This window comes from Salvelinus namaycush, unplaced genomic scaffold, assembly GCF_016432855.1.
Source record: "Salvelinus namaycush isolate Seneca unplaced genomic scaffold, SaNama_1.0 Scaffold1295, whole genome shotgun sequence".
NCBI lineage: Eukaryota > Metazoa > Chordata > Actinopteri > Salmoniformes > Salmonidae > Salvelinus > Salvelinus namaycush.
The window spans coordinates 17,665-41,823 of NW_024058003.1; the positions used below are offsets into that span (position 1 = coordinate 17,665).

General features: G+C 42.5%; 1 protein-coding gene across 1 annotated transcript; it reads left to right on the forward strand.

Annotated features, from left to right (window-relative positions):
- Positions 1 to 23,629, forward strand: LOC120036305 (lutropin-choriogonadotropic hormone receptor-like). Its single transcript, XM_038982776.1, has 13 exons — positions 1 to 451; positions 13,856 to 13,927; positions 14,045 to 14,119; positions 14,450 to 14,524; positions 15,529 to 15,612; positions 16,293 to 16,370; positions 16,571 to 16,639; positions 16,760 to 16,834; positions 18,225 to 18,410; positions 20,364 to 20,435; positions 21,389 to 21,585; positions 22,105 to 22,562; positions 22,978 to 23,629. Exons 1-13 carry the CDS (start codon positions 273 to 275, stop codon positions 23,542 to 23,544), a joined length of 2,187 nt encoding a protein of 728 aa, XP_038838704.1. The 5' UTR covers positions 1 to 272; the 3' UTR covers positions 23,545 to 23,629.
- The last annotated feature ends 530 nt before the right edge of the window (positions 23,630 to 24,159 follow it).

Sequence of the window (24,159 nt, forward strand, 5' to 3'; positions counted from 1 at the left end):
GAGAGATTAAGGGGTAGGCGGGACTGGGGAGCATCTGGTGCGCTCGCGTCTGCACAATGCGCTCAAGGCACTATTTGGAATTTATTTCACAGGCTATCCTTTCGATGGATAGAGCAATGTTTGTTTCTTCCTCCATTCAAACGTACGCTGCATCAATCCACCAAGTCTGTTCCAACAGAAGGACGTAAATGGTTGTCATCATCATCTTTGCTGCTCCTACTGTATGTGGTCCTTGTGATTTATTGCTTCAATTTGAAAAGTAGGATAATTCAATGATGTCGATATCGCTGTTGTTCCTGTTCTACCCGTCTGTTTTGCTCTTCTTTGGCTTTGGCTGCCGGTACGCTTCGAGCTTTGTGTGTCCGGGGATCTGCCGGTGTTCCTCCAACACAATTAGATGTAACAACCTCACGGAGAAGTCCGTTCCAATGAGCGAAAGGGGTCCAAGACTGTAAGTGATTTATATTACATCTGAGCTGATTCATATTTTGTGGATGGACATGGTAACAAGAATTTACATAATATTGGTGCGCATTTACACACGGGTCAAATCAATTGGAACCAGAGAGCATGCATGCAAATACAATGTTAAATTAGTTAACTGTTTTTTTTTATGAAAGATTAGGCATGTATGGTGGTGTTTTAAAAAGCACAAATGCTCAATTCTATTATTATTTGCCTTGATAGACTACTATTGGTGTTACTTTCAGAAAATCTATCCTAAAATTGATCCATTACATATAACATATGTCTACGGGGCGGCAGGTAGCCTAGTGTTTAGCGCGTTGGGCCAGTAACCGGAAAGTTGCTAGATCGAATCACCGAGTTGACAAAGTACAAATCTGTCGTTTTTCCCCTGAACAACGCAGTTAACCCATTGTTCCTATGCCGTCATCGTAAATAACAATTTGTTCTTAACTTACTTGCCTAGTTAAATATATATATATATATATATATATATTTTAAACGTTTCCATTGGGTACGCTGTGGATGCACAGGATGTTCCTAAACCTTCTAAATCTACGAAAACGTGCTCTCTATGCATTTGAAAAATCCCAGCAACATATTTTTTGTTGTTGCTTTATACCCAAGAAGCTCTAGCTACTGAATTGATATAATGGTCCGGATACCTTCCTCCAGTCCTGAGAGGCTGACTAAGAGAAGTTATGTTCTGCTGTTTCATCCTCAAATCCCTAGGCTCTAAAACACTATGTGGCCAACGTTGTGGATTTTTTATTACTTTATTTGGATATGACTAAATGGAGGTGTTCTATTGAATTCTACTCAATTTGAAACATACTAGCCTGTGTGTGTGTCTGTGTGTGTGGAGGGAGTTCCAAAGTTGTAAATTAGTTCAAAGCAAATCTCTCTTGGCAGAGTATAGAGGCCATCTCCTGCAGTCAAGTTTCCATTAAAGGGATAGCTCACTTCTCTGAAGTTTAGTTTAGGATTGCTACATGCTGCAAAATTGTGAGCCAGATTATTCTTGAAATAAATAACCAGTTAATGGATTTACAAATGTTTCAGAGGACACAACAACACCCTATAGAGAAGTCGAAAATAAGCCTTTAAAGCTGTCTGTCTGTAAGCCACATTTTGGCAGGGGGTTTTGGGGTTTTGGCATTATAAAACCCCTATAAGTCTTCTCCTACATAATTTGCTGAGGTCATTTTTACACAGCAAATTCTCCAGTGTTAAATCAACACTGACAGTGTTAAATGTAACATCTAGTTAGTGTAAAGCCTTTTTTGCATATTTCCTAGAGGGCCTTGCCTGTCGAGTGAATTGTAAAGTTATGACTGTATTTGTTAGGGACAGTGACATAGTTGTTGTGTTCATAAATGTTCAGTCCTATGGCCTTCACCAAGTGAGATACTAAGCTAATATGTTAACATTAAAATGTAATTATTCAACACAATAACAAATATTTAATAAGGCCTTATTTTGAGGGCCAAGTTTTACCCTAATACAGTGACCTGAAACTCATGTTTTTCAGGCCTGCAAGTCACATTATGATGGCTTGCAAAGTGATGTGTAATTCTTATTGGAATCCAGCCAGAGTGGGGATATCCAACATTTAGAATTTTTATTCCCCTGCAGCCTGCATTCAGAACGACTGCAGGTTTGGAAAACCTAAGACATGAGACTACCTAAGACATCTAAACTGGAACAACCATTTCAGTAACGGGTGCAATAAGTCACAGATTGGATTAGTTTAGAAAAATTTATGTAATTTATATTTGAGTAGCATAATATTAATCAATGTCCATGCAAAAAAATAGATATTGAAACAAACAATTTCAGTATAGCCTTCTGGGAAATATGATAATGATGGGCGTGGTTTTGGTTTAACACTGGTTATTAACGCCAACACTGGTGTTCTTTTGATCCAATGCGTTTTAATTTAACACTTACATCATTCATTTAACACCAGTATGAAAATGTTAACTGAATCATGTCCAGGCAGTCTTCGCAAATGACCATGTTGTACCTTTAAGAGGCTAAAGCCACAAAATACCTAATGGATTGGCATGGTATCAGTTATCTGTTGTTGATTTTTCAATCTAACATTTCTAGTGTTGATTCAGGAGAAAACTATGTTTTTTGTTCCCAAATCCTAATCAAATTTTATTGGTCACAAACACGTGTTTAGCAGATGTTATTGAGGGTGTGAAATGATTGTGCTTCCAGCTCCGACAGTGCAGTAATATCTAACAAGTAATATCTAACAATTACACAACATATACCCAATACACGCAAATCTAGTAAAGGAATGTAATTAAGAATATAAAAATATATGGACTAGCAATGTCAGAGTGGCATAGAATAAGATACAGCAGAATAGTATAGGATACAGTATATACATATGAGATGTGTAATGCAAGATTTGTAGACATTATTAAAGTGACTAGTGTTCAGTTTATTAAAGTCTATGTATATAGGCAGCAGCCTCTATGTACTAGTGATGGCTATTTAACAGTCTGATGGCCTTGAGATAGAAGCTGTTTTTCAGTCTCTCGGTCCCAGCTTTGACGCACCTGTACTGACTTCGCCTTCTGGATGATAGCGGGGTGAACAGGCAGTGGCTCGGGTGGTTGTTGTCCTTGATGATCTTTTTGACCTTCCTGTGACATCGGGTGCTATAGGTGTCCTGGAGGGCAGGTAGTTTGCCCCCGGTGATGCGTTGGGCAGACCGCACCACCCTCTGGAGAGCCCTGCGTTTGCGGGCGGTGCAGTTGCTGTACCAAGCGATGATACAGCCCGACAGTGTCACGGCCGTCGTAAGGAGGAGACCAAGGTGCAGCGTGGTCAGCGTACATATTCCTTTATTTATTATGACGCCGACAAAAACAATAGACAATCCAAAACAACCGTGAAGCTAAAGGGCTATGTGCCACAAACAAAGTTAACCTCCCACAAAGACAGGTGGGAATAAGGGATACCTAAGTATGGTTCTCAATCAGAGACAACGATAGACAGCTGTCCCTGATTGAGAACGCTACCCGGGCAAAACATAGAAATACAAATAATAGAACTAAAGAACATAGAATACCCACCCCAAATCACACCCTGACCAAACCAAATAGAGACATAAAAAGGATCTCTAAGGTCAGGGCGTGACAGTACCTGAACCTATAGGGGAGGGTTTGGGTGGGCATCTATCCGCAGTGGTGGCTCAGGTGCGGGACGCAGACCCCGCTCCACCACTGGCTCACCCCACTTTGATGGTACCTCTGGTGCGGGGACCCTCGTCGCCGACCCCGGACTGGGCACCCTCGTAGCGGGCCCCGGACTGGGCACCCTCGTTGCGGGCCCCGGACTGGGCACCGTCGCTGGAGGCTCCGGACTGGAGACCGTCGCTGGAGGCTCCGGACTGGAGACCGTCGTTGGAGGCTCCGGACAGGAGAACGTCGCTGGAGGCTCCGGACTGGAGAACGTCGCTGGAGGCTCCGGACTGGAGAACGTCGCTGGAGGCTCCGGACTGGAGAACGTCGCTGGAGGCTCCGGACTGGAGACCGTCGCTGGAGGCTCCGGACTGGAGGCCGTCGCTGGAGGCTTCGTGCCATGACTCCTCCAGGAGGCTTCTTGCCATGGATCATCACTGGAGGCTTCGTGCCATGGATCATCACTGGAGGCTTCTTGCCATGGATCATCACTGGAAGCTTCGTGCCATGGATCATCACTGGAGGCTTCTTGCCATGGATCATCAGTGGAGGCTTCGTGCCATGGATCATCACTGGAGGCTTCTTGCCATGGATCATCACTGGAGTGAGGAGACGTACGGGCAGTCTGGTACGTGGAGCTGCCACAGGGCTCACCAGGCTGGGGAGACATACAGGAGGCCTTGTCCTTGGCAGAGGCACCGGATACACTGGGGCGTGGAGGCGCACTGGAGGTCTCGAGCTTAGAGCCTGCACAACCCGTCCTGGCTGGGTGGTTATCTTCCCCCTGCAAACACAGGGCGCTGGCACAGGATGCACTGGGCTGTGAAGAAGTTCTGGAGACACAGTGCACAGAGCCGGCGCAGGATATACTGGGCCGAGGAGGCGCACTGGAGGTCTGGAGAGCAAGGCTGGCACAATCCGTCCTGGCTGGATGCTCACCCTAGCCCGGCAGATGCGGGGAGCTGGGATGTATCGCACCGGGCTGTGAACGCGCACTGGAGACACCGTGCGCCCCACCACATAACACGGTGCTTGACCAGTACAACGCTCGCCACGGTAAGCACGAGGAGTTGGCTCAGGTCTCCAACCTGACTCAGCCAATCTCCTCTTGTGCCCCTCGGGCTTCCTTGCTAGCCGTGTTCCCTCGTAACGACGCCGTTCCGCCTTTGCTGCCTCCAGCTCCTCCTTGGGACGACGATATTCCCCAGCCTGCCTCCAGAGTCCTTTACCGTCCAGGATTTCCTCCCAAGTCCATGAATCCCCCTTACCACGCTGGTTGGTCCTTTCTTGGTGGGAGGTTCTGTCACAGCCGTCGTAAGGAGGAGACCAAGGTGCAGCGTGGTAAGCGTTCATATTCCTTTATTTATTATGATGCCGGCAAAAACAATAGACAATCCAAAACAACCGTGAAGCTAAAGGGCTATGTGCCAAAAACAAAGTTAACCTCCCACAAAGACAGGTGGGAAAAAGGGCTACCTAAGCATGGTTCTCAATCAGAGACAACGATAGACAGCTGTCCCTGATTGAGAACCCTACCCGGCCAAAACATAGAAATACAAATAATAGAACTAAAGAACATAGAATACCCACCCCAAATCACACCCTGACCAAACCAAATAGAGACATAAAAAGGATCTCTAAGGTCAGGGCGTGACAGACAGGATCCTCTCGATTGTGAATCTGTAAATGTTTATGAGGGTTTTAGGTGCCAAGCCAAATTTCTTCATCCTCCTGAGGTTGAAAAGGCGCTGTTGTGCCTTCTTCACCACACTGTCTGTGTGAGTGGACAATTTCAGTTTTTCAGTGTTGTGTACACCGAGGAACTTGAAGCTTTCCACCTTCTCCACTGCGGTCCCACCGATGTGGATCGGGGGGTGCTCCCTCTGCTGTTTCCTGAAGTCCATGATCATCTCATTTGTTTTGTTGACATTGAGTGAGAGGTTATTTTCCTGGCATCACACTCCCAGAGCCCTCACCTCCTCCCTGTAGGCTGTCTGGTCATTGTTGGTAATCAAGCCTACTACTGTTGTGTCATCTGCAAACTTGAGGATTGAGTTGGAGGCGTGCTTGGCCACGCAGTCATGGGTGAACAGGGAGTACAGGAGGGGACTGAGCACACACCCTTGTGGAGCCCCAGTGTTGAGGATCAGCGAAGTGGAGGTGATGTTTCAAACCTTCACCACCTGGGGGCGGCCCGTTCGGTAGTCCAGGACCCAGTTGCACAGGGTGGGGTTCAGTCCCAAGGCCTCGAGCTTAATGATGAACTTGGAGGGTACTATGGTGTTTAATGCTGAGCTATAGTCTATGAACAGCATTCTTACATATGTATTCCTCTTGTCCAGATGGGATAGGGCAGTGTGCAGTGTGATGGCGATTGCATCGTCTGTGGATCTATTGGGATGGTAAGCAAATTGAAGTTGGTCTAGTTCAGTTACCTTTGTCTTCTTGGGTACAGGAACAATGGTGGCCATCTTGAAGCATGTGGGGAGAGCAGACTGGGATAGGGAGAGATTGAATATGTCCGTAAACACACCAGCCAGCTGGTCTGCGCATGCTCTGAGGACGCGGCTAGTGATGCCGTCTGGGCAGGCAGCCTTGCGAGAGTTAACACGCTTAAATGTCGGTGGCACTGTGTTATCCTCAAAGCGGGCAAAGAAGGTGTTTAGCTTGTCTGGAGCGAGACTTTGAACTCACAACCTCTTGGTTCACATCTTCCTGCTATGCCACCATGGCTGTGTCAGTGACTGATTTCACCTGTATTCCTACACTTTGGACATCAAAGTAAATCTCAACTTTGTATAATACACAAAAAAAAAAATTATCATAGTGATTCAGGAGTAACATTAAAGCAGGAAAATATGCCCCACCAACATTAGACAACTATACAGAAAACCCTCAAATTGCTGAAATAAGTAAATGAAATTAACGATGCAAGAATAGCCAGAAAAAAGACATGCTCCGGAACTTTGGTGTCACGTTCCTGACCTTGTTTTCCTTTTGTATAGTTGTGTTTAGTGGGTCAGGACGTGAGCTGGGTGGGCAGTCTGTGTTGTTTGTTCTATGTTAAGTGTCAGGTTTAATTGACCTTGTATGGCTCTCAATCAGAGGCAGGTGTTTTACGTTTTCCTCTGATTGAGAACCATATATAGGGAGGTTGTTTCACATTGTTTGTTGGGGGTGGTTGTCTTCCGTGTCTGTATGTATGTTCGTACCACACGGGACTGTAGCTTTGGTTTGTAGTCTGTTCGTGCGTTCTTCGTGTATTTGTAAGTTCTCATGTTTTAGGTCAGTCTACGTCGTTTTGTTGTTTTGTAATTTTCCAAGTGTTTTTCGTGTTCGTCTTCGTCTTTGAATAAATTCATTATGTATTCACAACCCGCTGCATTTTGGTCTGATCCCTACTCCTCCTCTTCGGACGAAGAGGAGGAGAGAAACCGTTACATTTGGCGACTACATTTACATTTAAGTCATTTAGCAGACGCTCTTATCCAGAGCAACTTACAAATTAGTAAGTCTTTTTTTAACCTCCCGCTTTGGGCTGGATGTGTCAATGTGTAGTTCGTACATGCATAATCTATAAGCAGAATTACCGTGTTACCTCAATTAGCCACAAAATCCCTAGTTTGAAAGTGACTGTTTTTCTGAAAGCTGTGATGCATCATTTCCCCTAAATTTTCACCCTCGTGAGCCAGCCTCCTAGCAATTAGAGTTCAATCAATGAGCTTCAGCCCCTCGCCATTTGAGTGACAGCTACCAAGATATACACACAGCAGAGTGAGAGAGAGAGCAATGACATGGTGCACATATCTGGACATATGTGACGTAGTACGCAATTGTCGGGGATCACTTTTGGCTCGAGTGCTGCTTTCAGAACTACTGGCCAAAAAGTATACAAAAGTATCGGACAATCTCCTTAACTGATAACTAAAATAGCAGCGTAGATGGCACTCTTTTGCTAAGTGCAGAGATGTATTATAGGTAATGAATCTGTAGTGGACTTCTGAGAATGCTACAGACTTTTTGGAGCAGCAGAAATGTAAGTGTACCCCTAACTCCAGAGGTTGTGAGTTCAAATTCCACTATGGTCATACTGAAAAGTCAGTACTAAGTTATCATGTCGTCATTGATTAAAGCTTTTTACACTATTTTAGCTGAACAGTTAAAAACCGCCATACCATTTACCATTTATCAACAACAACAAAAAACATACCATTTAATTATTTCCCTTGCAAAAAAAAACTTGAAATTTGCAATTTCACAATGTGAAATCATGTGAAAACAAAAGAGACACATGTGAGGTCAGATGTTCACATGTATTACATTTAGAGATCACATGTTAACATGTTTTCACTTCACATGTGGAATTGCAAGTTCACATGTGAAAAACAAAACATGTGAAAATCACATTTGCAGTTCCACATGTAAGAAACATTCAGATGTGAAAATCTAACTCTCACATGTGGAATTGCATTTTTACATGTGAGAAACTTTCAAATGTTGTCATATGTGTAGTTTCCTGGTATCTCATGTTGAAATTTTGCATCCCCATGTCACATTTATTTCACATGATGTCAAATGTTTTCACATGTGTAGTTTCATGTTATCACATGTTGCTTTTTTTTTTACATGTTATCACATTAACTTCACACAAGTGAAACACTTGTGATCACATATGAAATTCATTTGGTTTTCATGTCCCTGACATCACTTGCTCAAATTCTAACCAACTGTTGAGACCCCAACTGAGTTCTGAAAAAAATAATATAAACAACAATTTTGGGAAATTGATCCGCGGGCCAACAAAACGGGGGCCGTCTGTTTATATCTTCCAAACCACAGAGTTACATTAAAGCGAACTAATCGGCCATTCCATTTGAGTGACTCTGTCCTCCATTTCTTATTCTAATGTCACGATGGGCCTCGTATGAGGTTACATTAGCTGGTGGTTACATTAGCTGGTGTTTGGACATCTGTAGGGGCTCGGCTCAATGAGGAGGCCTGTCAATGTGGCTTTTGTAAATCGAGAGATTGTCCAAACACTCTCACACACAAATAAAAACAAGCCCTTGTTCCCTGCATTAGTGGAGAGCGATGGGTCTGAGTGATTCATCAAGTCTGTTACAGTTGTCTGTTACAAAATAGCATTGTTCAATAATTGTGTCAGTATTGTCTATTGAAAAAACAGAAAAATACTTTTGGCCATTACTGTTATACAGTACATGATGGAGTTCAGAGTTAACAGTGTGCTGCTTTATGTACAGTGCGCTCCAAAAGTATTGGGACATTCACAAACGTTTTGTTGTTCTGGCTCTGTACTCCAGCCATTTGGATTTGAAATGATACAATGACTATGAGATTAAAGTGCAGACTGTATTTTCATCCATACCAACTGAACTGTTTAAAAATTACAGCACTTTTTGTACGTAGTCCCCCCATTTTAGGGGAGCAAAAAATTCATTTTTATGTGTATTAAAGAAGTCAAAGTTTAGTATTTGGTCCCATATTCCTAGCACTCAGTGATTACATCTAGCTTGTGACTCTACAAACTTGTTGGATGCATTTGCTGTTTGTTTTGGTTGTGTTTCAGATTATTTTGTGCCCAATGGTAAATAAGGTATTGTGTCATTTTAATGTCACATTTATTGTAAATAAGAATACAATATGTGTCTATACGCTCCTACATTAATGTGGATGTTACCATGATTATGGATAGTCCTGAATGAATCATGAATAATGATGCGTAAGAAAGTTACAGACGCACAAAAATCATACCCATGCAATAAATATAACCTCTCCTGTTATTGTAATGGTGAGAGATTAGCATGTCATGGGGGGTATGATATTTGTTCTCACTTTCTCACTTTCTCATTCATCATTATTCACGATAAAAAAAAAAAAAAGCCAAATATCCCATTTGAGAAACATCTGCAGTGCAGACTCACTATCTCCTGTCATGAAAGGCATACTTCTGTTCGACTAGATGATTAGCAGTCCCATATTGCATTAGATTTTACACTGTTCATACTAATGTCAGTTTGACTATAGATTAGAATTTATGGACAAAGACCTTAAAATAAATCTGATTTTTTATATAATTAGCTTTTTTAATATAAAACTTTGGAGTTATTGGAGATGTATCATAAACCATTGAATAGTGTATTTATGTAGTTATTGAAAGTGTAACATTATCTGTGAAACATTTTCTTATATCAAGCTGTTTATTTGAAAATGAAAGACCTGTTACTTTGAAAATAATCTCTCTGTCACACCCTGATCTGTTTCACCTGTCTTTGTGATTGTCTCCACCCCCCTCCAGGTGTCGCCTATCTTCCCCATTATCCCCTGTGCATTTATACCGGTGTTCTCTGTTTGGCTGTTGCCAGTTTGTCATGTCTGTCAAGTCAACCAGCGTTTTTGTATCAGTTCTTGCTTTTCCACCGTCTCTCTTTTCTTGTCCTCCTGGTTTTGACACTTTCCTGTCCTGAGCCTGCCCGCCTGACCCTGAGCCTGCCTGCTGTCTTGTACCTTTGCCCCGTCTCTGGATTATCCGACCGCTGCCTGACCTGAGTCTGCCTGCCGTCCTGTACCTTTGCCCCTGTTGCTGTAATAAACATTGTTACTTCGACACAGTCTGCATCTGGGTCTTACCTTATTCTGATAGTACGAACTTGCCATGACTGACCCAGCAGACCCGGGCCAGCTGCGCGACGCCATCTCCTCCCATCGGGAGGCACAAGGAACTGCTTCGTGGCCTTATGGAGGGGGTCCAAATGTTGGCTGAACGACATAACCGGGCATTGAGCAGTTTGCTGGAGCGATTCCGCTGGTTGTCTGGGAGGCAGCCTACCACAGCCCCTCAGTAACCCAGCTGCTAGCAGCGCCGTCATCGGCCACTCCACCTTCTCGGGAGCCCCGTTTACAATGGAGAGTCGACCATATGTCGGGCGTTTCTAGCTCAGTGTGCCCTCATTTTCGAGCTTCAGCCCTCCTCCTTTCCCTAGGCTATCTTGGAGCGAGCCGATCTCATCACGCTGATGTCCGGGAGGGCTCTCACCTGGGCTACTGCTGTATGGGAACAGCAGCCGGCCATATGTGTTAGTCTGGAGGGGTTCATGGGAGAGGTGAAGGTTTTTTACGCTCCGTTCTCCTGGAGAGAAGCTGCCCGGGAGCTAATCCAGCTTCGGCAGGACTCCTGCAGTGTGGCTGACTATACAGTGGATTTCCGCACATTGGCAGCAGAGAGTGCTTGGAACCAGGAAGAACTGTTCGATATGTTCCTGCACAGCGTCTCGGAGGAGGTCAACAGATCTCGATTCCCTCATCGCTTTGACCATCCAAATCGATGTCCGACTACGGGAACGATGGAGGGATATGAAATTCGACTTCGCTCGCACGTCCAGGGATTCCACCTTGCCTCCGAGTTTACTTGAATTTCAGAGATCAGTGACCTATTTTGAAGCAACACACTCTTAACTGCACTCCATCATATACTGTATACTGTAACAGTAATGGTAAAACAATTCTGTCATGTAACTAATTTTTCAATATACGCTGTGATGACGGGACTATTGGAGAACAAAACCCAGGAAATAATACATAGACTATTAGTTTTGTGTCTAGTATAGTCATGTGTGCTATAGTTCTGCTGTCTAACCCATGACCTTTACCTCCAGATCACATTTCTACTGTCCTGCACGCATCACAAACAGATTATTACATGTGCAGTTTCTATGAGTGAAAACCTTCCTTAAGATTGTTTCTTTGTTGCAATAGTTATCGTAATCTTCATTAGATATACAGTAAATATAGTTAAAATAATGTACACTACCGTTCAAAAGTTTGAGGTCACTTAGAAATGCCTTTATTTGTAAAAAAAAAAAAAAAAAAAAAAGCTATTTTTTTGTCCAATAAAATAAAATTGATCAGAAATACAGTGTAGACATTGTTAATGTTGTAAATGACTATTGTAGCTGGAAACTGCATTTTTTATGGAATATCTACATAGGCGTACAGAGGCCCATTATAAACAACCATCACTCCTGTGTTCCAATGGCACATTGTGTTAACTATTCCAAGTTTATAATTTTAAAAAGCTAATTGATCATTAGAAAACCATTTGCAATTATGTTAGCCCAGCTGAAAACTGTTGTCCTGACCTTCATTAGACTAGTTGAGTAACTCATCAGCATTTGTGGGTTCAATTACAGGCTCAAAATGGCCAGAAACAAATACATTTCTTCTGAAACTCGTCAGTCTATTCTTGTTCTGAGAAATGAAGACTATTCCATGTGAGAAATTGCCAAGAAACTGAAGATGTCGTACAACGCTGTGTACTACTCCCTTCACAGAACAGTGCAAACTGGGTCTAACCAGAATAGAAAGAGGAGTGGGAGGCCCCGGTGCACAACTGAGCAAGAGGACAAGTACATTAGAGTGTCTAGTTAGAGAAACAGACGCCTCACAAGTCCTCAACTGGCAGCTTCATTAAATAGCACCCGCAAAACACCAGTCTCAACGTCAACAGTAAAGAGGCGACTCCGGGTTGCTGGCCTTCTAGGCAGAGTTGCAAAGAAAAATTGTTTTGTGGGGGGTTTGTATCATTTGATTTTCACAACATGCCTACCACTTTGAAGATGCTAAATATTTTTGAATGTGAAACAAACAAGAAATAAGACAAAAAAACAGAAAACTTGAGCGTGCATAACTATTTACCCCCCCAAAGTCAATATTTTGTAGAGCCACCTTTTGCAGTAATTACAGATGAAAGTCTCTTGGGGTATGTCTCTATAAGCTTGGCACGTCTAGCCACTAGGATTTTTGGCAAAAAAAAAAAGCCCCTTCAAGTTGGATGGGTTCCGCTGGTGTACATCAATCTTTAAGTCATACCACATATTCTCAATTGGATTGAGGTCTGGGATTTGACTTAAACCTCTCGAGTGTTGCTTTAGCAGTATGCTTAGGGTCATTGTCCTGCTGGAAGGTGAACCTCCATCCCAGTCTCAAATCTCTGGAAGACTGAAACAGGTTTCCCTCAAGAATTTAGCGCCATCCATCATGCCTTCAATTCTGACCAGTTTCCCAGTCCCTGCCGATGAAAAACATCCTCACAGCATGATGCTGCCACCACCATGCTTCACTGTGGGGATGGTGTTCTACGGGTGATGGGAGGTGTTGGGTTTGCGACAGACATAGCATTTTCCTTGGTGGCCAAAAAGCAACATTTTGTCTCATCTGACCAGAGTACCTTCTTCCATATTTTGGGGGAGTCTCCCACATGCCTTTTGGCAAACACCAAACGTGTTTGCTCATTTTTTTCTTTAAGCAATGGCTTTTTTCTGGCCATTCTTCCTTAAAGCCCAGCTCTGGGGGCGTGTACGGCTTAAAGTGGTCCTATGGACAGATACTCCAATCTCCGCTGTGGAGCTTTGCAGCTCCTTCAGGGTTATCTTTGATCTCTTTGTTGCCTCTCTGATTAATGCCCTCCTTGCCTGGTCCGTCAGTTTTGGTGGGCGGCCCTCTCTTGGCAGGTTTGTTGCGGTGCCATATTCTTTCCATTTTGTAATAATGGATTTAATGGTGCTCCGCGGGATGTTTAAAGTTTCGGATATTTTTTGATAACCCGACCCTGACTTCTCCACAACTTTGTCCCTGACCTGTAAGGAGAGCTCCTTGGTCTTCATGGTGCCGCTTGCTTGGTGGTGCCCCTTGCTTAGTGGTGTTGCAGACTCTGGGGCCTTTCAGAACAGGTGTATATATACTGAGATCATGTGACAGATTATGTGACACTTAGATTGCACACAGGTGGACTTTATTTAACTAATTATGTGACTTCTGAAGGTAATTGGTTGCACCATATCTTATTTAGGGGCGTAACAGCAAAGGGGGTGAATACATATGCATGCACCACTTTTCTGTTTTTTATTTTTTAGATTTTTATGAAACAAGTAATTTTTTTCATTTCACTTCACCAATTTGTACTATTTTGTGTATGTCCACAACTTCAGACAGGGAATTATTTCAAGAACACACACTTCCTTGACTGTTAACAAAATGTCTTATTTGACTTACTAAAAGTAAACACATACTATTGTATTAAATTAAAGTTTGGTTCCTTTTCGATGGTCTGTCAAATAGTTTAAAAGTAACATTTTATATAATATTGTCTTTCTGACTGTTCCCATACTTCTCAGGGTCCTGAAGCATCTGACTATGAGCACTATAGCCAGCCACACCTTTGATGGCCTGAGAAGAGTCCAGCATATGTGAGTATCAAATATCAATCTGGGGTTGATCCATATCAATTCAATTGCTTTTTGACCACACCCCTTTTGATTGTGAATTGTTCAAAATAACCCGTTTTTGCTTGGTGGGTCTTTTAGAGAAATCGGTCAAAGTGTTGCCTTGGAAACTATAGAGACCCTTGCCTTCAACAATCTTCTCAACCTCAATGAAATGTGAGTGTGTTTCCCCCCAGGGGTAGAACATGGATCCTCAAAGAAGAGTTTAGTTTGCTTTCTTGTATGGGCTGATCTTTCTTCAAGATGGTGTTCTAGATTTGCAAGTGATGTATGTGACGTTTAGTAATATGACATTGTAAGTGACGTATAACTAATATGTCAGCTTGGGTGACAACAGTATAACTAAAATGGTTAAATGTCACTCTTTTGACTTATCCTACTGAGACCATGTTGCGAATATATTGTAAAGGGACTGGCTGAAATCAAGCGGGTTCTGTATATCAGATGTGTGCTGTATGTGACGTCATATACATTTTTGTTTCGCAGCTTCATTAAGAACACACGGAGCCTGGTGCACATCGCTCGAAGGACGTTCAACAACCTTCCTAAGCTGCGTTATCTGTGAGAGGCCTTCTGAACTTTAAGAGATACCAGAGACCATACCGTACTATACTATGTCTGTGTCTCAAATGGCACCCTATTCCTATTATAGTCCACTACTTTGTATTCCCTTTATAGTGAACTACTTTTGACCAGGACCAGGGCTCTGGTCAGAAGTAACGCACTATAAAGGGAATATGCTGCCATTTGGGATGCAACTATCTCTCTCTGCATAGTGAGGACTTGTTCCACTCTAGATAATGCTACCTGTCTGGTTTATTCATTCACATACTTTCTTATACTCTGCTACAATGTACATGTTGACACTTTGACCTCACAATAGTTTATTTCAGTTCAGTAAATCTTTATTGTTCCCAGTGCATATACTGTGTGTATAAAACATTATGAACACCTGCTCTTTCCATGACATAGACTGACCAGGTGAAACCAGGTGAAAGCTATGATCCCTTATTGATGTCACCTGTTAAATCCACTTCAATCAGTGTAGATGAAGGTGAGAAGACAGGTTAAAGAAGGATTTTTAAGCCTTGAGACAATTGAGACATGGATTGTGTACAGTATGTGTGCCATTCAGAGGTTGAATGGGCAAGACAAAATATTTAAGTTCCTTTGAACGGGGTATGGTAGTAGGTGCCAGGCACACTGGTTTGAGTGTGTCAAGAACTGCTGCTGGGTTTTTCACGCTTAACAGTTTCCTGTGTGTATCAAGAATGGTCCACCACCCAAAGGACATCCAGCCAACTTGACTCAACTGTGGGAAGCATTGAAGTCAACATGGACCAGCATCCCTGTGGAACACTTTCGACAGCTTGTAGTCAATGCCCCAGCAACTCAATATTAGAAAGATTTTCCTAATGTTTTGTACACTCAGTGTATATTGTACATACAATACATAGAAACTATATGATACAACATACATAAGGGATAGCAAGACCTCGGTAAGGTAGAGCAAATAGGTTATTATTGTGTTATGAAGTAATATAATACAGTCTATGCATTAACAGGAGTATATCCAACACTGGGATAACAGTGTTTCCTGACATGACTTCTATCCATTCTCTGGAACCTTGGAACCAAAATTTTGTCTTGTAAGTATGTGAAGAAAAAAACGGGTGCTCCAACAACATGAGAAGAGGTGCTGCCTTAAATCCTAGTGGAGTCCATAAGAGGTAGAGATGCGAAAACTCTCCATTAAAACTATTTTTTAAATTCGAAATTCATTAAAAACACTGTGACTTTCATCAGACAGAGTCTTGTAAGTATGGGTCAGTGACGTTGAAGGACTTGTCGACACTGTTGAAAAGTAAATATAGGCCTAAACAGTATTATATCAACTTAATCAACTTAATGGGAGACCAGATGCTGCTGGAAGTGGTGTTGGAGGGCCAGTAGGAGGCACTCTTTCCTCTGGTCTAAAAAATATCCCAATGCCCCAGGGCAGTGATTGGGGACACTGCCCTGTGTAGGGTGCCATCTTTCGGATGGGACGTTAAACGGGTTTCCTGACTCTCTGAGGTCATTAAAGATCCCATGGCACTTATCGTAAGAGTAGGGGTGTTAACCCCGGTGTCCTGGCTAAATTCCCAATCTGGCCCTCAAACCATCACGGTCACCTAATAATTTACGATTGGCTCATTCACCCCCCTCCTCTCCCCTGTAACTATTCCCCAGTTCGTTGCTGTAAATGAGAACGTGTTCTCAGTCAACTTACCTGGTAAAATAACGGATAAATAAAAAATACATAAATAATCAAAAATGTGTCTTACAGGGATATCTGTGACAACCTCTATCTTCTATCAATACCAGTAAATGCTTTCGTTGGCATGACAACTGAATATACTGCAATGTAAGTACTGTGTTATTATAATGGCTAGACCTACTTTTTCCAATCCAAAGGAGAATATAGTCCTAAAAGCCTGAAGTGTGAAAATGATATTGCTATACTGAATGACATTTAAAGTCACTAACTCTCATTATTGCCTACTCAGGATCTGGGATCTAGGCCTTAATGCCAATGGTGTTAACATTGCTTTCTCTCTATTCCAGGAACCTGTTCAACAACGGCATTAGAGAAATACAAGACTATGCCTTTAATGGGACCAAGATAAATAAATTGTAGTATTTCCCATACTTTTAACATTTCAACTTATTTTTTTACAATGATAGCAAATGGCTAAATAAACCTGTATCAATAAACAATGCTATTTACATCTACTTTGTTTTATGTGTTCTCAGGGTTTTAAAGAATAACCGAAACCTCAGAGTGATCCATAGGGAAGCTTTTAAAGGAGCGGTGGGCCCTAGGATACTGTAAGTGACACGCTTTAAGACTATCAATATTTGGTCTTTATTCTATGTTTCCTTTATTTAGTCAGGTTATCACAAGACTATATGAAGTCATGGTAACCTTCCCACAGCTGCAGGGATCAACTACACATACTAGAAAGGCATGCAGTACACACACTGTAAGTCACTTTAGAAGTCGAAAATCTATCTAATGCATGCGCTTCTGCTTCTAGCTCCATTGGAATTTGTACAGTACCAGTCAAAAGTTTGGACACACCTACTCAATCAAGGGTTTTTCTTTATTCTTACTATTTTCTACATTGTAGAATAATAGTCAGTACATCAAAACTATGAAATAACACATATGGAATCATGTAGTAACCAAAAAGGTTTTATCTTTTATATTTGAGATTCTTCAAAGTAGCCACCCTTTGCCTTGATGACATCTTTGCACACTCTTGAAATTCTCTCAACCAGCTTCACCTGGAATGCTTTTCCAACAGTCTTGAAGGAGTTCCCATATATGCTGAGCACTTGTTGGCTGCTTTTCCTTCACTCTGCGGTCCAACTCATCCCAAACCATCTCAATTGGGTTGAGGTCGGTTGATTGTGGAGGCCAGGTCATCTGATGCAGCACCATTACTCTCACTCTTGGTCAAATAGCCCTTACACAGCCTGGATGTCACGTTCTGACCTTAGTTCCTTTTTTATGTCGTTATTTTAGTTGGTCAGGGCGTGAGTTGGGGTGGGCATTCTATGTTGTTTTTCTATGTTTTGTTCTGTTGTTATATTTCTATGTGTTTGGCCTAGTATGGTTCTCAATCAGAGGCAGGTGTCAGTCGTTGTCTCTGATTGGGAGCCATATTTAGGTAGCCTGTTTTCTAGTGTGTTTTGAGGGTGGTTGTTTCCTGTGTTAGTGTTTGCACCATACGGGACTGTTTCGGTTGTTTGTTTGTACTTTTGTTATTTTGTTCAGTGTTCTGTTGAGTTATTAAATATCTCATTATGGACACTTACCACGCTGCACATTGGTCCGATCCTTGCTACTCCTCCTCAGACGAAGAGGAGTGTGTTGGGTCATTGTCCTGTTGAAAAACAAATGATAGTCCCACTAAGCGCTGTGTAAGGGCTATTCTACAATGTATAAAATAGTAAAAATAAAGAAAAACCCTTGAATGAGTAGGTGTGTCCAAACTTTTGACTGGTACTGTAATATCCTCAAAAACCTTTGTATCCTCTGTGTTGAGTGAATGAGTTACGATGATGACAGCTTCCATCCATTCTGAACCCTTTGCCATGTCTGTAATTAGAGCTCTGATGAATGCCTGAGTGAGTGAGTGAGTTCATTAGTGAGTGAGAAAATGAATTAATAAAAACCTTTATTATGATTGTGTTTTCGCTGTATGTTTTCCAGAGATGTCTCGTCGACGGCGATAGAGACTTTGCCATCCCATGGCCTCAATTCTGTCGTGGAGCTGGTTGCCCGTACAGCCTACGGCCTAAAGAGACTACCCCCTTTCAGGGGTCTGGGCAACCTGCAGAAGGCACACCTCACCTACAACAGCCACTGCTGTGCCTTACTCACCTGGGACACACACAGGTGGCATAATCCCATTCACACCAGAAGAGGCTGGTGGGAGGAGCTATAGGAGGACAGGCTCATTGTAATGGCTGGAATGGAATGGTATCAATCACATCAGACATATGAAACCACATGTTTGACCCTGTTCCATTTCAGCGAGCCGTCCTCCTATAGCTCCTCCAACCAGCCTCTTCTGATTCACACCAGGGCCAAGTGTCAAAGGCAGGATTTGAACCTGGGTCTCCCACAGGAGAAACCAGTGTCTTGACGTTAGACCAAGAGGAAACTTACTTTAGGGTTGACGGACAGGGATTTTCTCATTTCGAGGGATATAACTAGTAATTAAGTGGGCTATTCCTAGTATAAGTTTGGAATTAATGAGACAATGGTCTTCAATACCCTTCAAATGAATCCCATGAATTGTTTACAGGATGCAGCTGGAATCAGTCTCTAGGGCATGGTTTAAAGATAATGTAATCTCGGAACCCAAAACCAAGTAATGTTTGCTGGACAGCGAGCAGTCTATTACAAGAGACTAAATATATTGTATCTCATTTTAGGTTGGGGGCCTCGGTGCACGTTCGATGCATGCCCGTTTGGTAATCTGGCCCTGTGTGTGTGTGTGTGTGTGTGTGTGTGTGTGTGTGTGTGTGTGTGTGTGTGTGTGTGTGTGTGTGTGTGTGTGTGTGTGTGTGTGTGTGTGTGTGTGTGTGTCTGTGACGCAGCTCTCATGCCAGTCTCTCCTTATTACTGTTAACCAAATCAAATGTTCATGTCCTAATATAAGTGATACTCTACCACTGCTTTATGATAATGTCTTGAGAATCAAAAACATATGTCTCTCCGACTGACTGTTTCCCCAAAGCATATCAGTACAAGATCAAAGCATGACCACGTTGCAGTTCCTCTGGAAACAAGCAGCAAGAGGTTGGGAGCCCACAGATAGCATATGATAGAAAAATGTGTAGAATTGCAGGAAATTTGCTTTAAAACTGCAACATGTTCCCTCAGCCTCATGGCAAAATGTGTAGAATAGCAGGAAATTAGCTTTAAAACTGCAAGATTGTATAATAACATTGTAAAACTGCCAATTTTTCTCTCTGCACCATGGCAAACTGTGTTGAAATGAAAGAGGTCGGTGCCCAGGGTCCCAAATGCGGTAGCTGGCTCTACACACACACACACACACACACACACACACACACACACACACACACACACACACACACACACACACACACACACACACACACACACACACACACACACACACACATACAGCTGTATTTTCATGAAATGTAAGGACTTTTTGGAGTGTAACATTTTTGGAGCATTAAAAATCCTATTTTCCCTAACCCTAAACCTAACCCTAATACTTAATAACCCTAACATTATACCCAAAAACCCTTTCACTAAGCCTAACCCCCCCTAACCCCAAAACCCTTAAAATACCATTTGAACAAATTCAGGACCTGAAAAAAGTCCTGACTGTTCAAAACAGTTCTTGTTTTCCTACCTTTTCAGGATATTAAGGTGAAATGTTAGGACATTGGGCTCCTGATAATGTAGGAAAACAAGTGCACGCACACAAACAAACACACACTTTGTCTCTCTCTCTCTCTCTCTATCGCTCTTTCTCCCACTCCCCCTCTCTCTTTTACTGTAATCATTCAAGCTCACAGGTCTAACAACACAGGATCATAAATGGGAACAATATCTGTTTCAGTCTGTTGCAGTTTATCAATGAGGTTCACAACGAAATCAAGACCAGACACTCATGGTAGTATGCTCCAAATATAGAGATGGAAAAGAGAGAACACCTCCTATCTTTTTGATCATTTTGATCATGGCTTCTGTGATGGCATAAACAGTGCCATTTTTGGCTATCTTGTGGCAAGTGCGCCATCTATACATCTCTATGGCTCCAAGCTGATTTTGAACACAGATTTAATTTACCTCTATCTCCCCTAGGGATTCTCCAATCAATGCAGCACAACATAATGGATCTAGGCCTACGTATTGTGATGACAGTCCGTCTGAAAAGTGAGTTTCTTTTGCTTCTTCGTTTACTACTTCAGTAGTTTAAATGTTCAGTGCAGCCATTTTTATCTCAATATCAAATCATTTCTGGTTAACAATTATGCGACTTATTGTGATTATTTTAAATAAAAAAATAATCAAAAATAGCTTTTTAGTAAAGGGCAATTTCTCAAGCAAGAATTTTGAGTGGGGAGGGGAAAACGGAAAATTTGCTGTTATTGGCAGAGAGGTTTGGTACTCTCTTTCTTATTGATTTATTAACTAATGTACCGCATGGTGATGTCACCATAAAGGCCAAAACTCCATCCCACCAAAAAAACAACTCTTACACTAAAAGGGCATTATCATAATTTTCACAATTTCATATTATTATTCCAACCTCATAGTGTGGAAATATATATTAAACATGGTAAATCACGTTTTTGACTGCACTGGGCCTTTAAAAACTAAAGTCTGAGTTCCCCAAATAATTATTCATTACATCATGGAATTGCTAAGTTTGTAGATCCATCCGTTTTGACTAAGAGACATCTTCAGTGAAGGTGCCTTATTTGCCTAATTCCTAATTTGAGTAATTAATCATCTATTGATTATGACTTTTCAGGGATCCCATTTAAACTATCTGATTAGAAATGCCACTACTTGTCTGAACTAAAGTGAACTGTTTTTCATCCAGTCCTGCAATACTAGTGACACATCATGATCAATCATGACCTTTCAGTTATGACCTTTCATCTCTCCACCTTTGAACTATGGAAACAAGTTTTTCTATCTAGCCAATGGATTGTAGCCTCATATTACCAGACTAATTCATGTAAGTCCACAAGATCTGTCTGGCTCGCGACGCTAAATGCATTAGTCTTCGGGGAAAAATAAATGTCAATATAATTATACAGTCATAAAACTTTAGTGACCATTGACCTACTCTTTACAGCTCTCGCTTCCTGTACCCCCAGGTTTCCAGCTGGTATGGTGGACTCATTCGACACATCCCTACTGGTGGAAATACATGGAACAAATGAAGATATCGAAGATGAGTCCTACGGAGGTGTGGATTTCCAGTATCCAGAACTAGGGTTATACTGTCAGACCCGACCAACCCTCCAGTGTACACCAGAGGCTGACGCCTTTAACCCGTGTGAAGACATAGCAGGTAGAATCAAGAATTGCTGCACTCAACTCAGCTTAGTCCCTTAGCAAAAGTCTTTGGATGCAGAGTTAAAAAGACAAACTGGAAAAGGAAAACCCTCATTCACTGTAATAGTCTTTAGACGTTTTAATGTTATTTCAAGCAGTCAAGAGGTCAAACAAACGGACAAAAGTATTTGGATGCAGGGTTAAAAAGACATCAACTGGGAAAAGAAAACCCTTATTCACTGTAATAGTCCTTAGACGTTTTAATGTATTTCAAGCAGTCAAGAGGTCAAACAAATGGACATGTTTTGGCGACAGCCTTTTACTGAAAGAACAGAAGGCCTAGGCATGATGCACAAACATTCAGAGATTACTCTGTCCACTGTTATTTTACTGTTTTACTATCTTTATTTCTTAATAATAATTGTAAAAATGGTATCTAATGTTGTTGCGCACCTTTACATGTATTTTCTGTAAGAAATGTGTTGTATAAATGAAGTTTGATTGAGTTTGACTGTTTTTCCCTTGTTAACTCCAGGTTTCAGTTTTCTCAGAGTCGCCATCTGGTTCATCAACATCCTGGCGATCATTGGCAACCTGACGGTCCTCCTCATCTTCTTCACCAGCCGCTGTAAACTCACCGTGCCACGCTTCCTCATGTGTCACCTGGCCTTCGCTGACTTCTGCATCGGCGTCTACCTCCTTATGATCGCCGCGGTCGACCTCCATACCCGAGGCCACTACAGTGAGCACGCCATCGATTGGCAGACGGGAGCAGGTTGTAGTGCGGCGGGCTTCCTGTCTGTGTTCGGTGGGGAGCTGTCGGTTTACACGTTGTCGACTATCACTCTGGAGCGCTGGCATACGATAACTCATGCCTTGCAGCTGGAGAAGAGGCTAGGCCTGGCGCAGGCTGCTGGCATCATGGCTGGAGGGTGGTTGATCTGTCTGGGGATGGCCATGCTCCCCCTGGTGGGGGTCAGCAGCTACAGCAAGGTATATAATGCACTGTACTATAAAAAAAAAAACAGAACAATGGACGGCAGAGTATACCTAGTGCTTCTAAACAGAATAGTGGCTGACATTTTCTGTCCATTTTTCAATGATTCTACATGTTGAATCCACGCAAATAGCCACCACTAGTCTGCACCCAGCAGGTGGTTGCTATAACACACTGCAGCGACAGAACGCAATGACCATCCATTGTTGTGTTAAAAAACACACCGCAGCGACAGCAAGTGATGGCCGTCCATCGTTGTTGCTATAACACACCGCGGCAAAAGAAAGCAATGACCGTCCATCGTTCTGTGTGTTCTTTACATTATTTTCCCAGAGGAGAAAATTGGTTAGGACACTTTTTTTCATTACTGCTGTATATTAAATAACACAATAAATATTTTTGATTTTTCAGGTGAGCATGTGCCTTCCCATGGACGTAAAGACTCCTCTGGCCCAGGCTTTCATCCTCCTGCTCCTCCTCTTCAACGTGGGGGCGTTCCTGGTGGTCTGCGTCTGCTACGTCCTCATCTACCTGGCAGTACGGAACCCCCAGTTCCCCAGCCGCAGTGCAGACGCCAAGATCGCTAAGCGCATGGCTGTCCTCATCTTCACCGACCTCCTCTGCATGGCACCCATCTCGTTCTTCGCTATATCTGCAGCCTTTAAGGTTCCGCTCATCACCGTCACCAACTCCAAGATACTCCTGGTGTTGTTCTTTCCTATCAATTCCTGTGCCAACCCTTTCCTCTATGCCATCTTTACTAAGGCTTTCAGGAAAGATGTTTATCTGTTACTGAGTAACATGGGCTGCTGCGAGAATATAGCTAATATGTACAGGATGAAGGCCTATTGCTCTGAGAATTTGGTGAAGAGTAGTTCTGAGAACAAAGGGACTCTGATTTGCACAACACTAAGGATGGACCCTCTGCCATTGCAGAGCCAACAGCTGAAAGATGATGGAGATTTGGGGACAATCTGAAATGGCACCCTATAGCTGAAATACATTTTTTCAAAGAGGATGAAGAATAGACTAAGCTTTTTTATTTTGTTCTATTCATTATCATCAACAGTAGCAACAAGTGACCTTACAGTATTGTATTTTGTAGTGAAATTCACTGGTTACTACAGTCTTACTGGGGGGGGGGGGGGGGGGGGACTCAGGACAAAGAACTATGTTAAGAGCCAATGGAACGTCGACACCAGGCCCGAACAGGACTACCCACGACCCAGATCGACCAATCAGAAGGCCAGACTACCAGATCAACCTACATCATTCAATGCATATATAATCTGTACAATATGTTTAGCGCTCTCTTCTTCCGACGATTCCTTACGAGTCAGACAGAACGGGGCCGTGCTGCACGATTTGCCAGATATCTTTACCCTTGAATAAACTGCCTTATTATACAATTATACACCTCGTCCTATGTCTCAACTTGATCTCCTGTCTCCAGTAACTGTTTTATCAACAAACTTGGTAGCAGAGGATGGTTTGTTAAAACCTTGGAATTCGGTCCATAGAAAGTTGAGAGGAGACGAGTTGGAGAAAGATTCGAGAAGGAGGGGTGACTTGTAATCAGGAGAAATTCGGTGA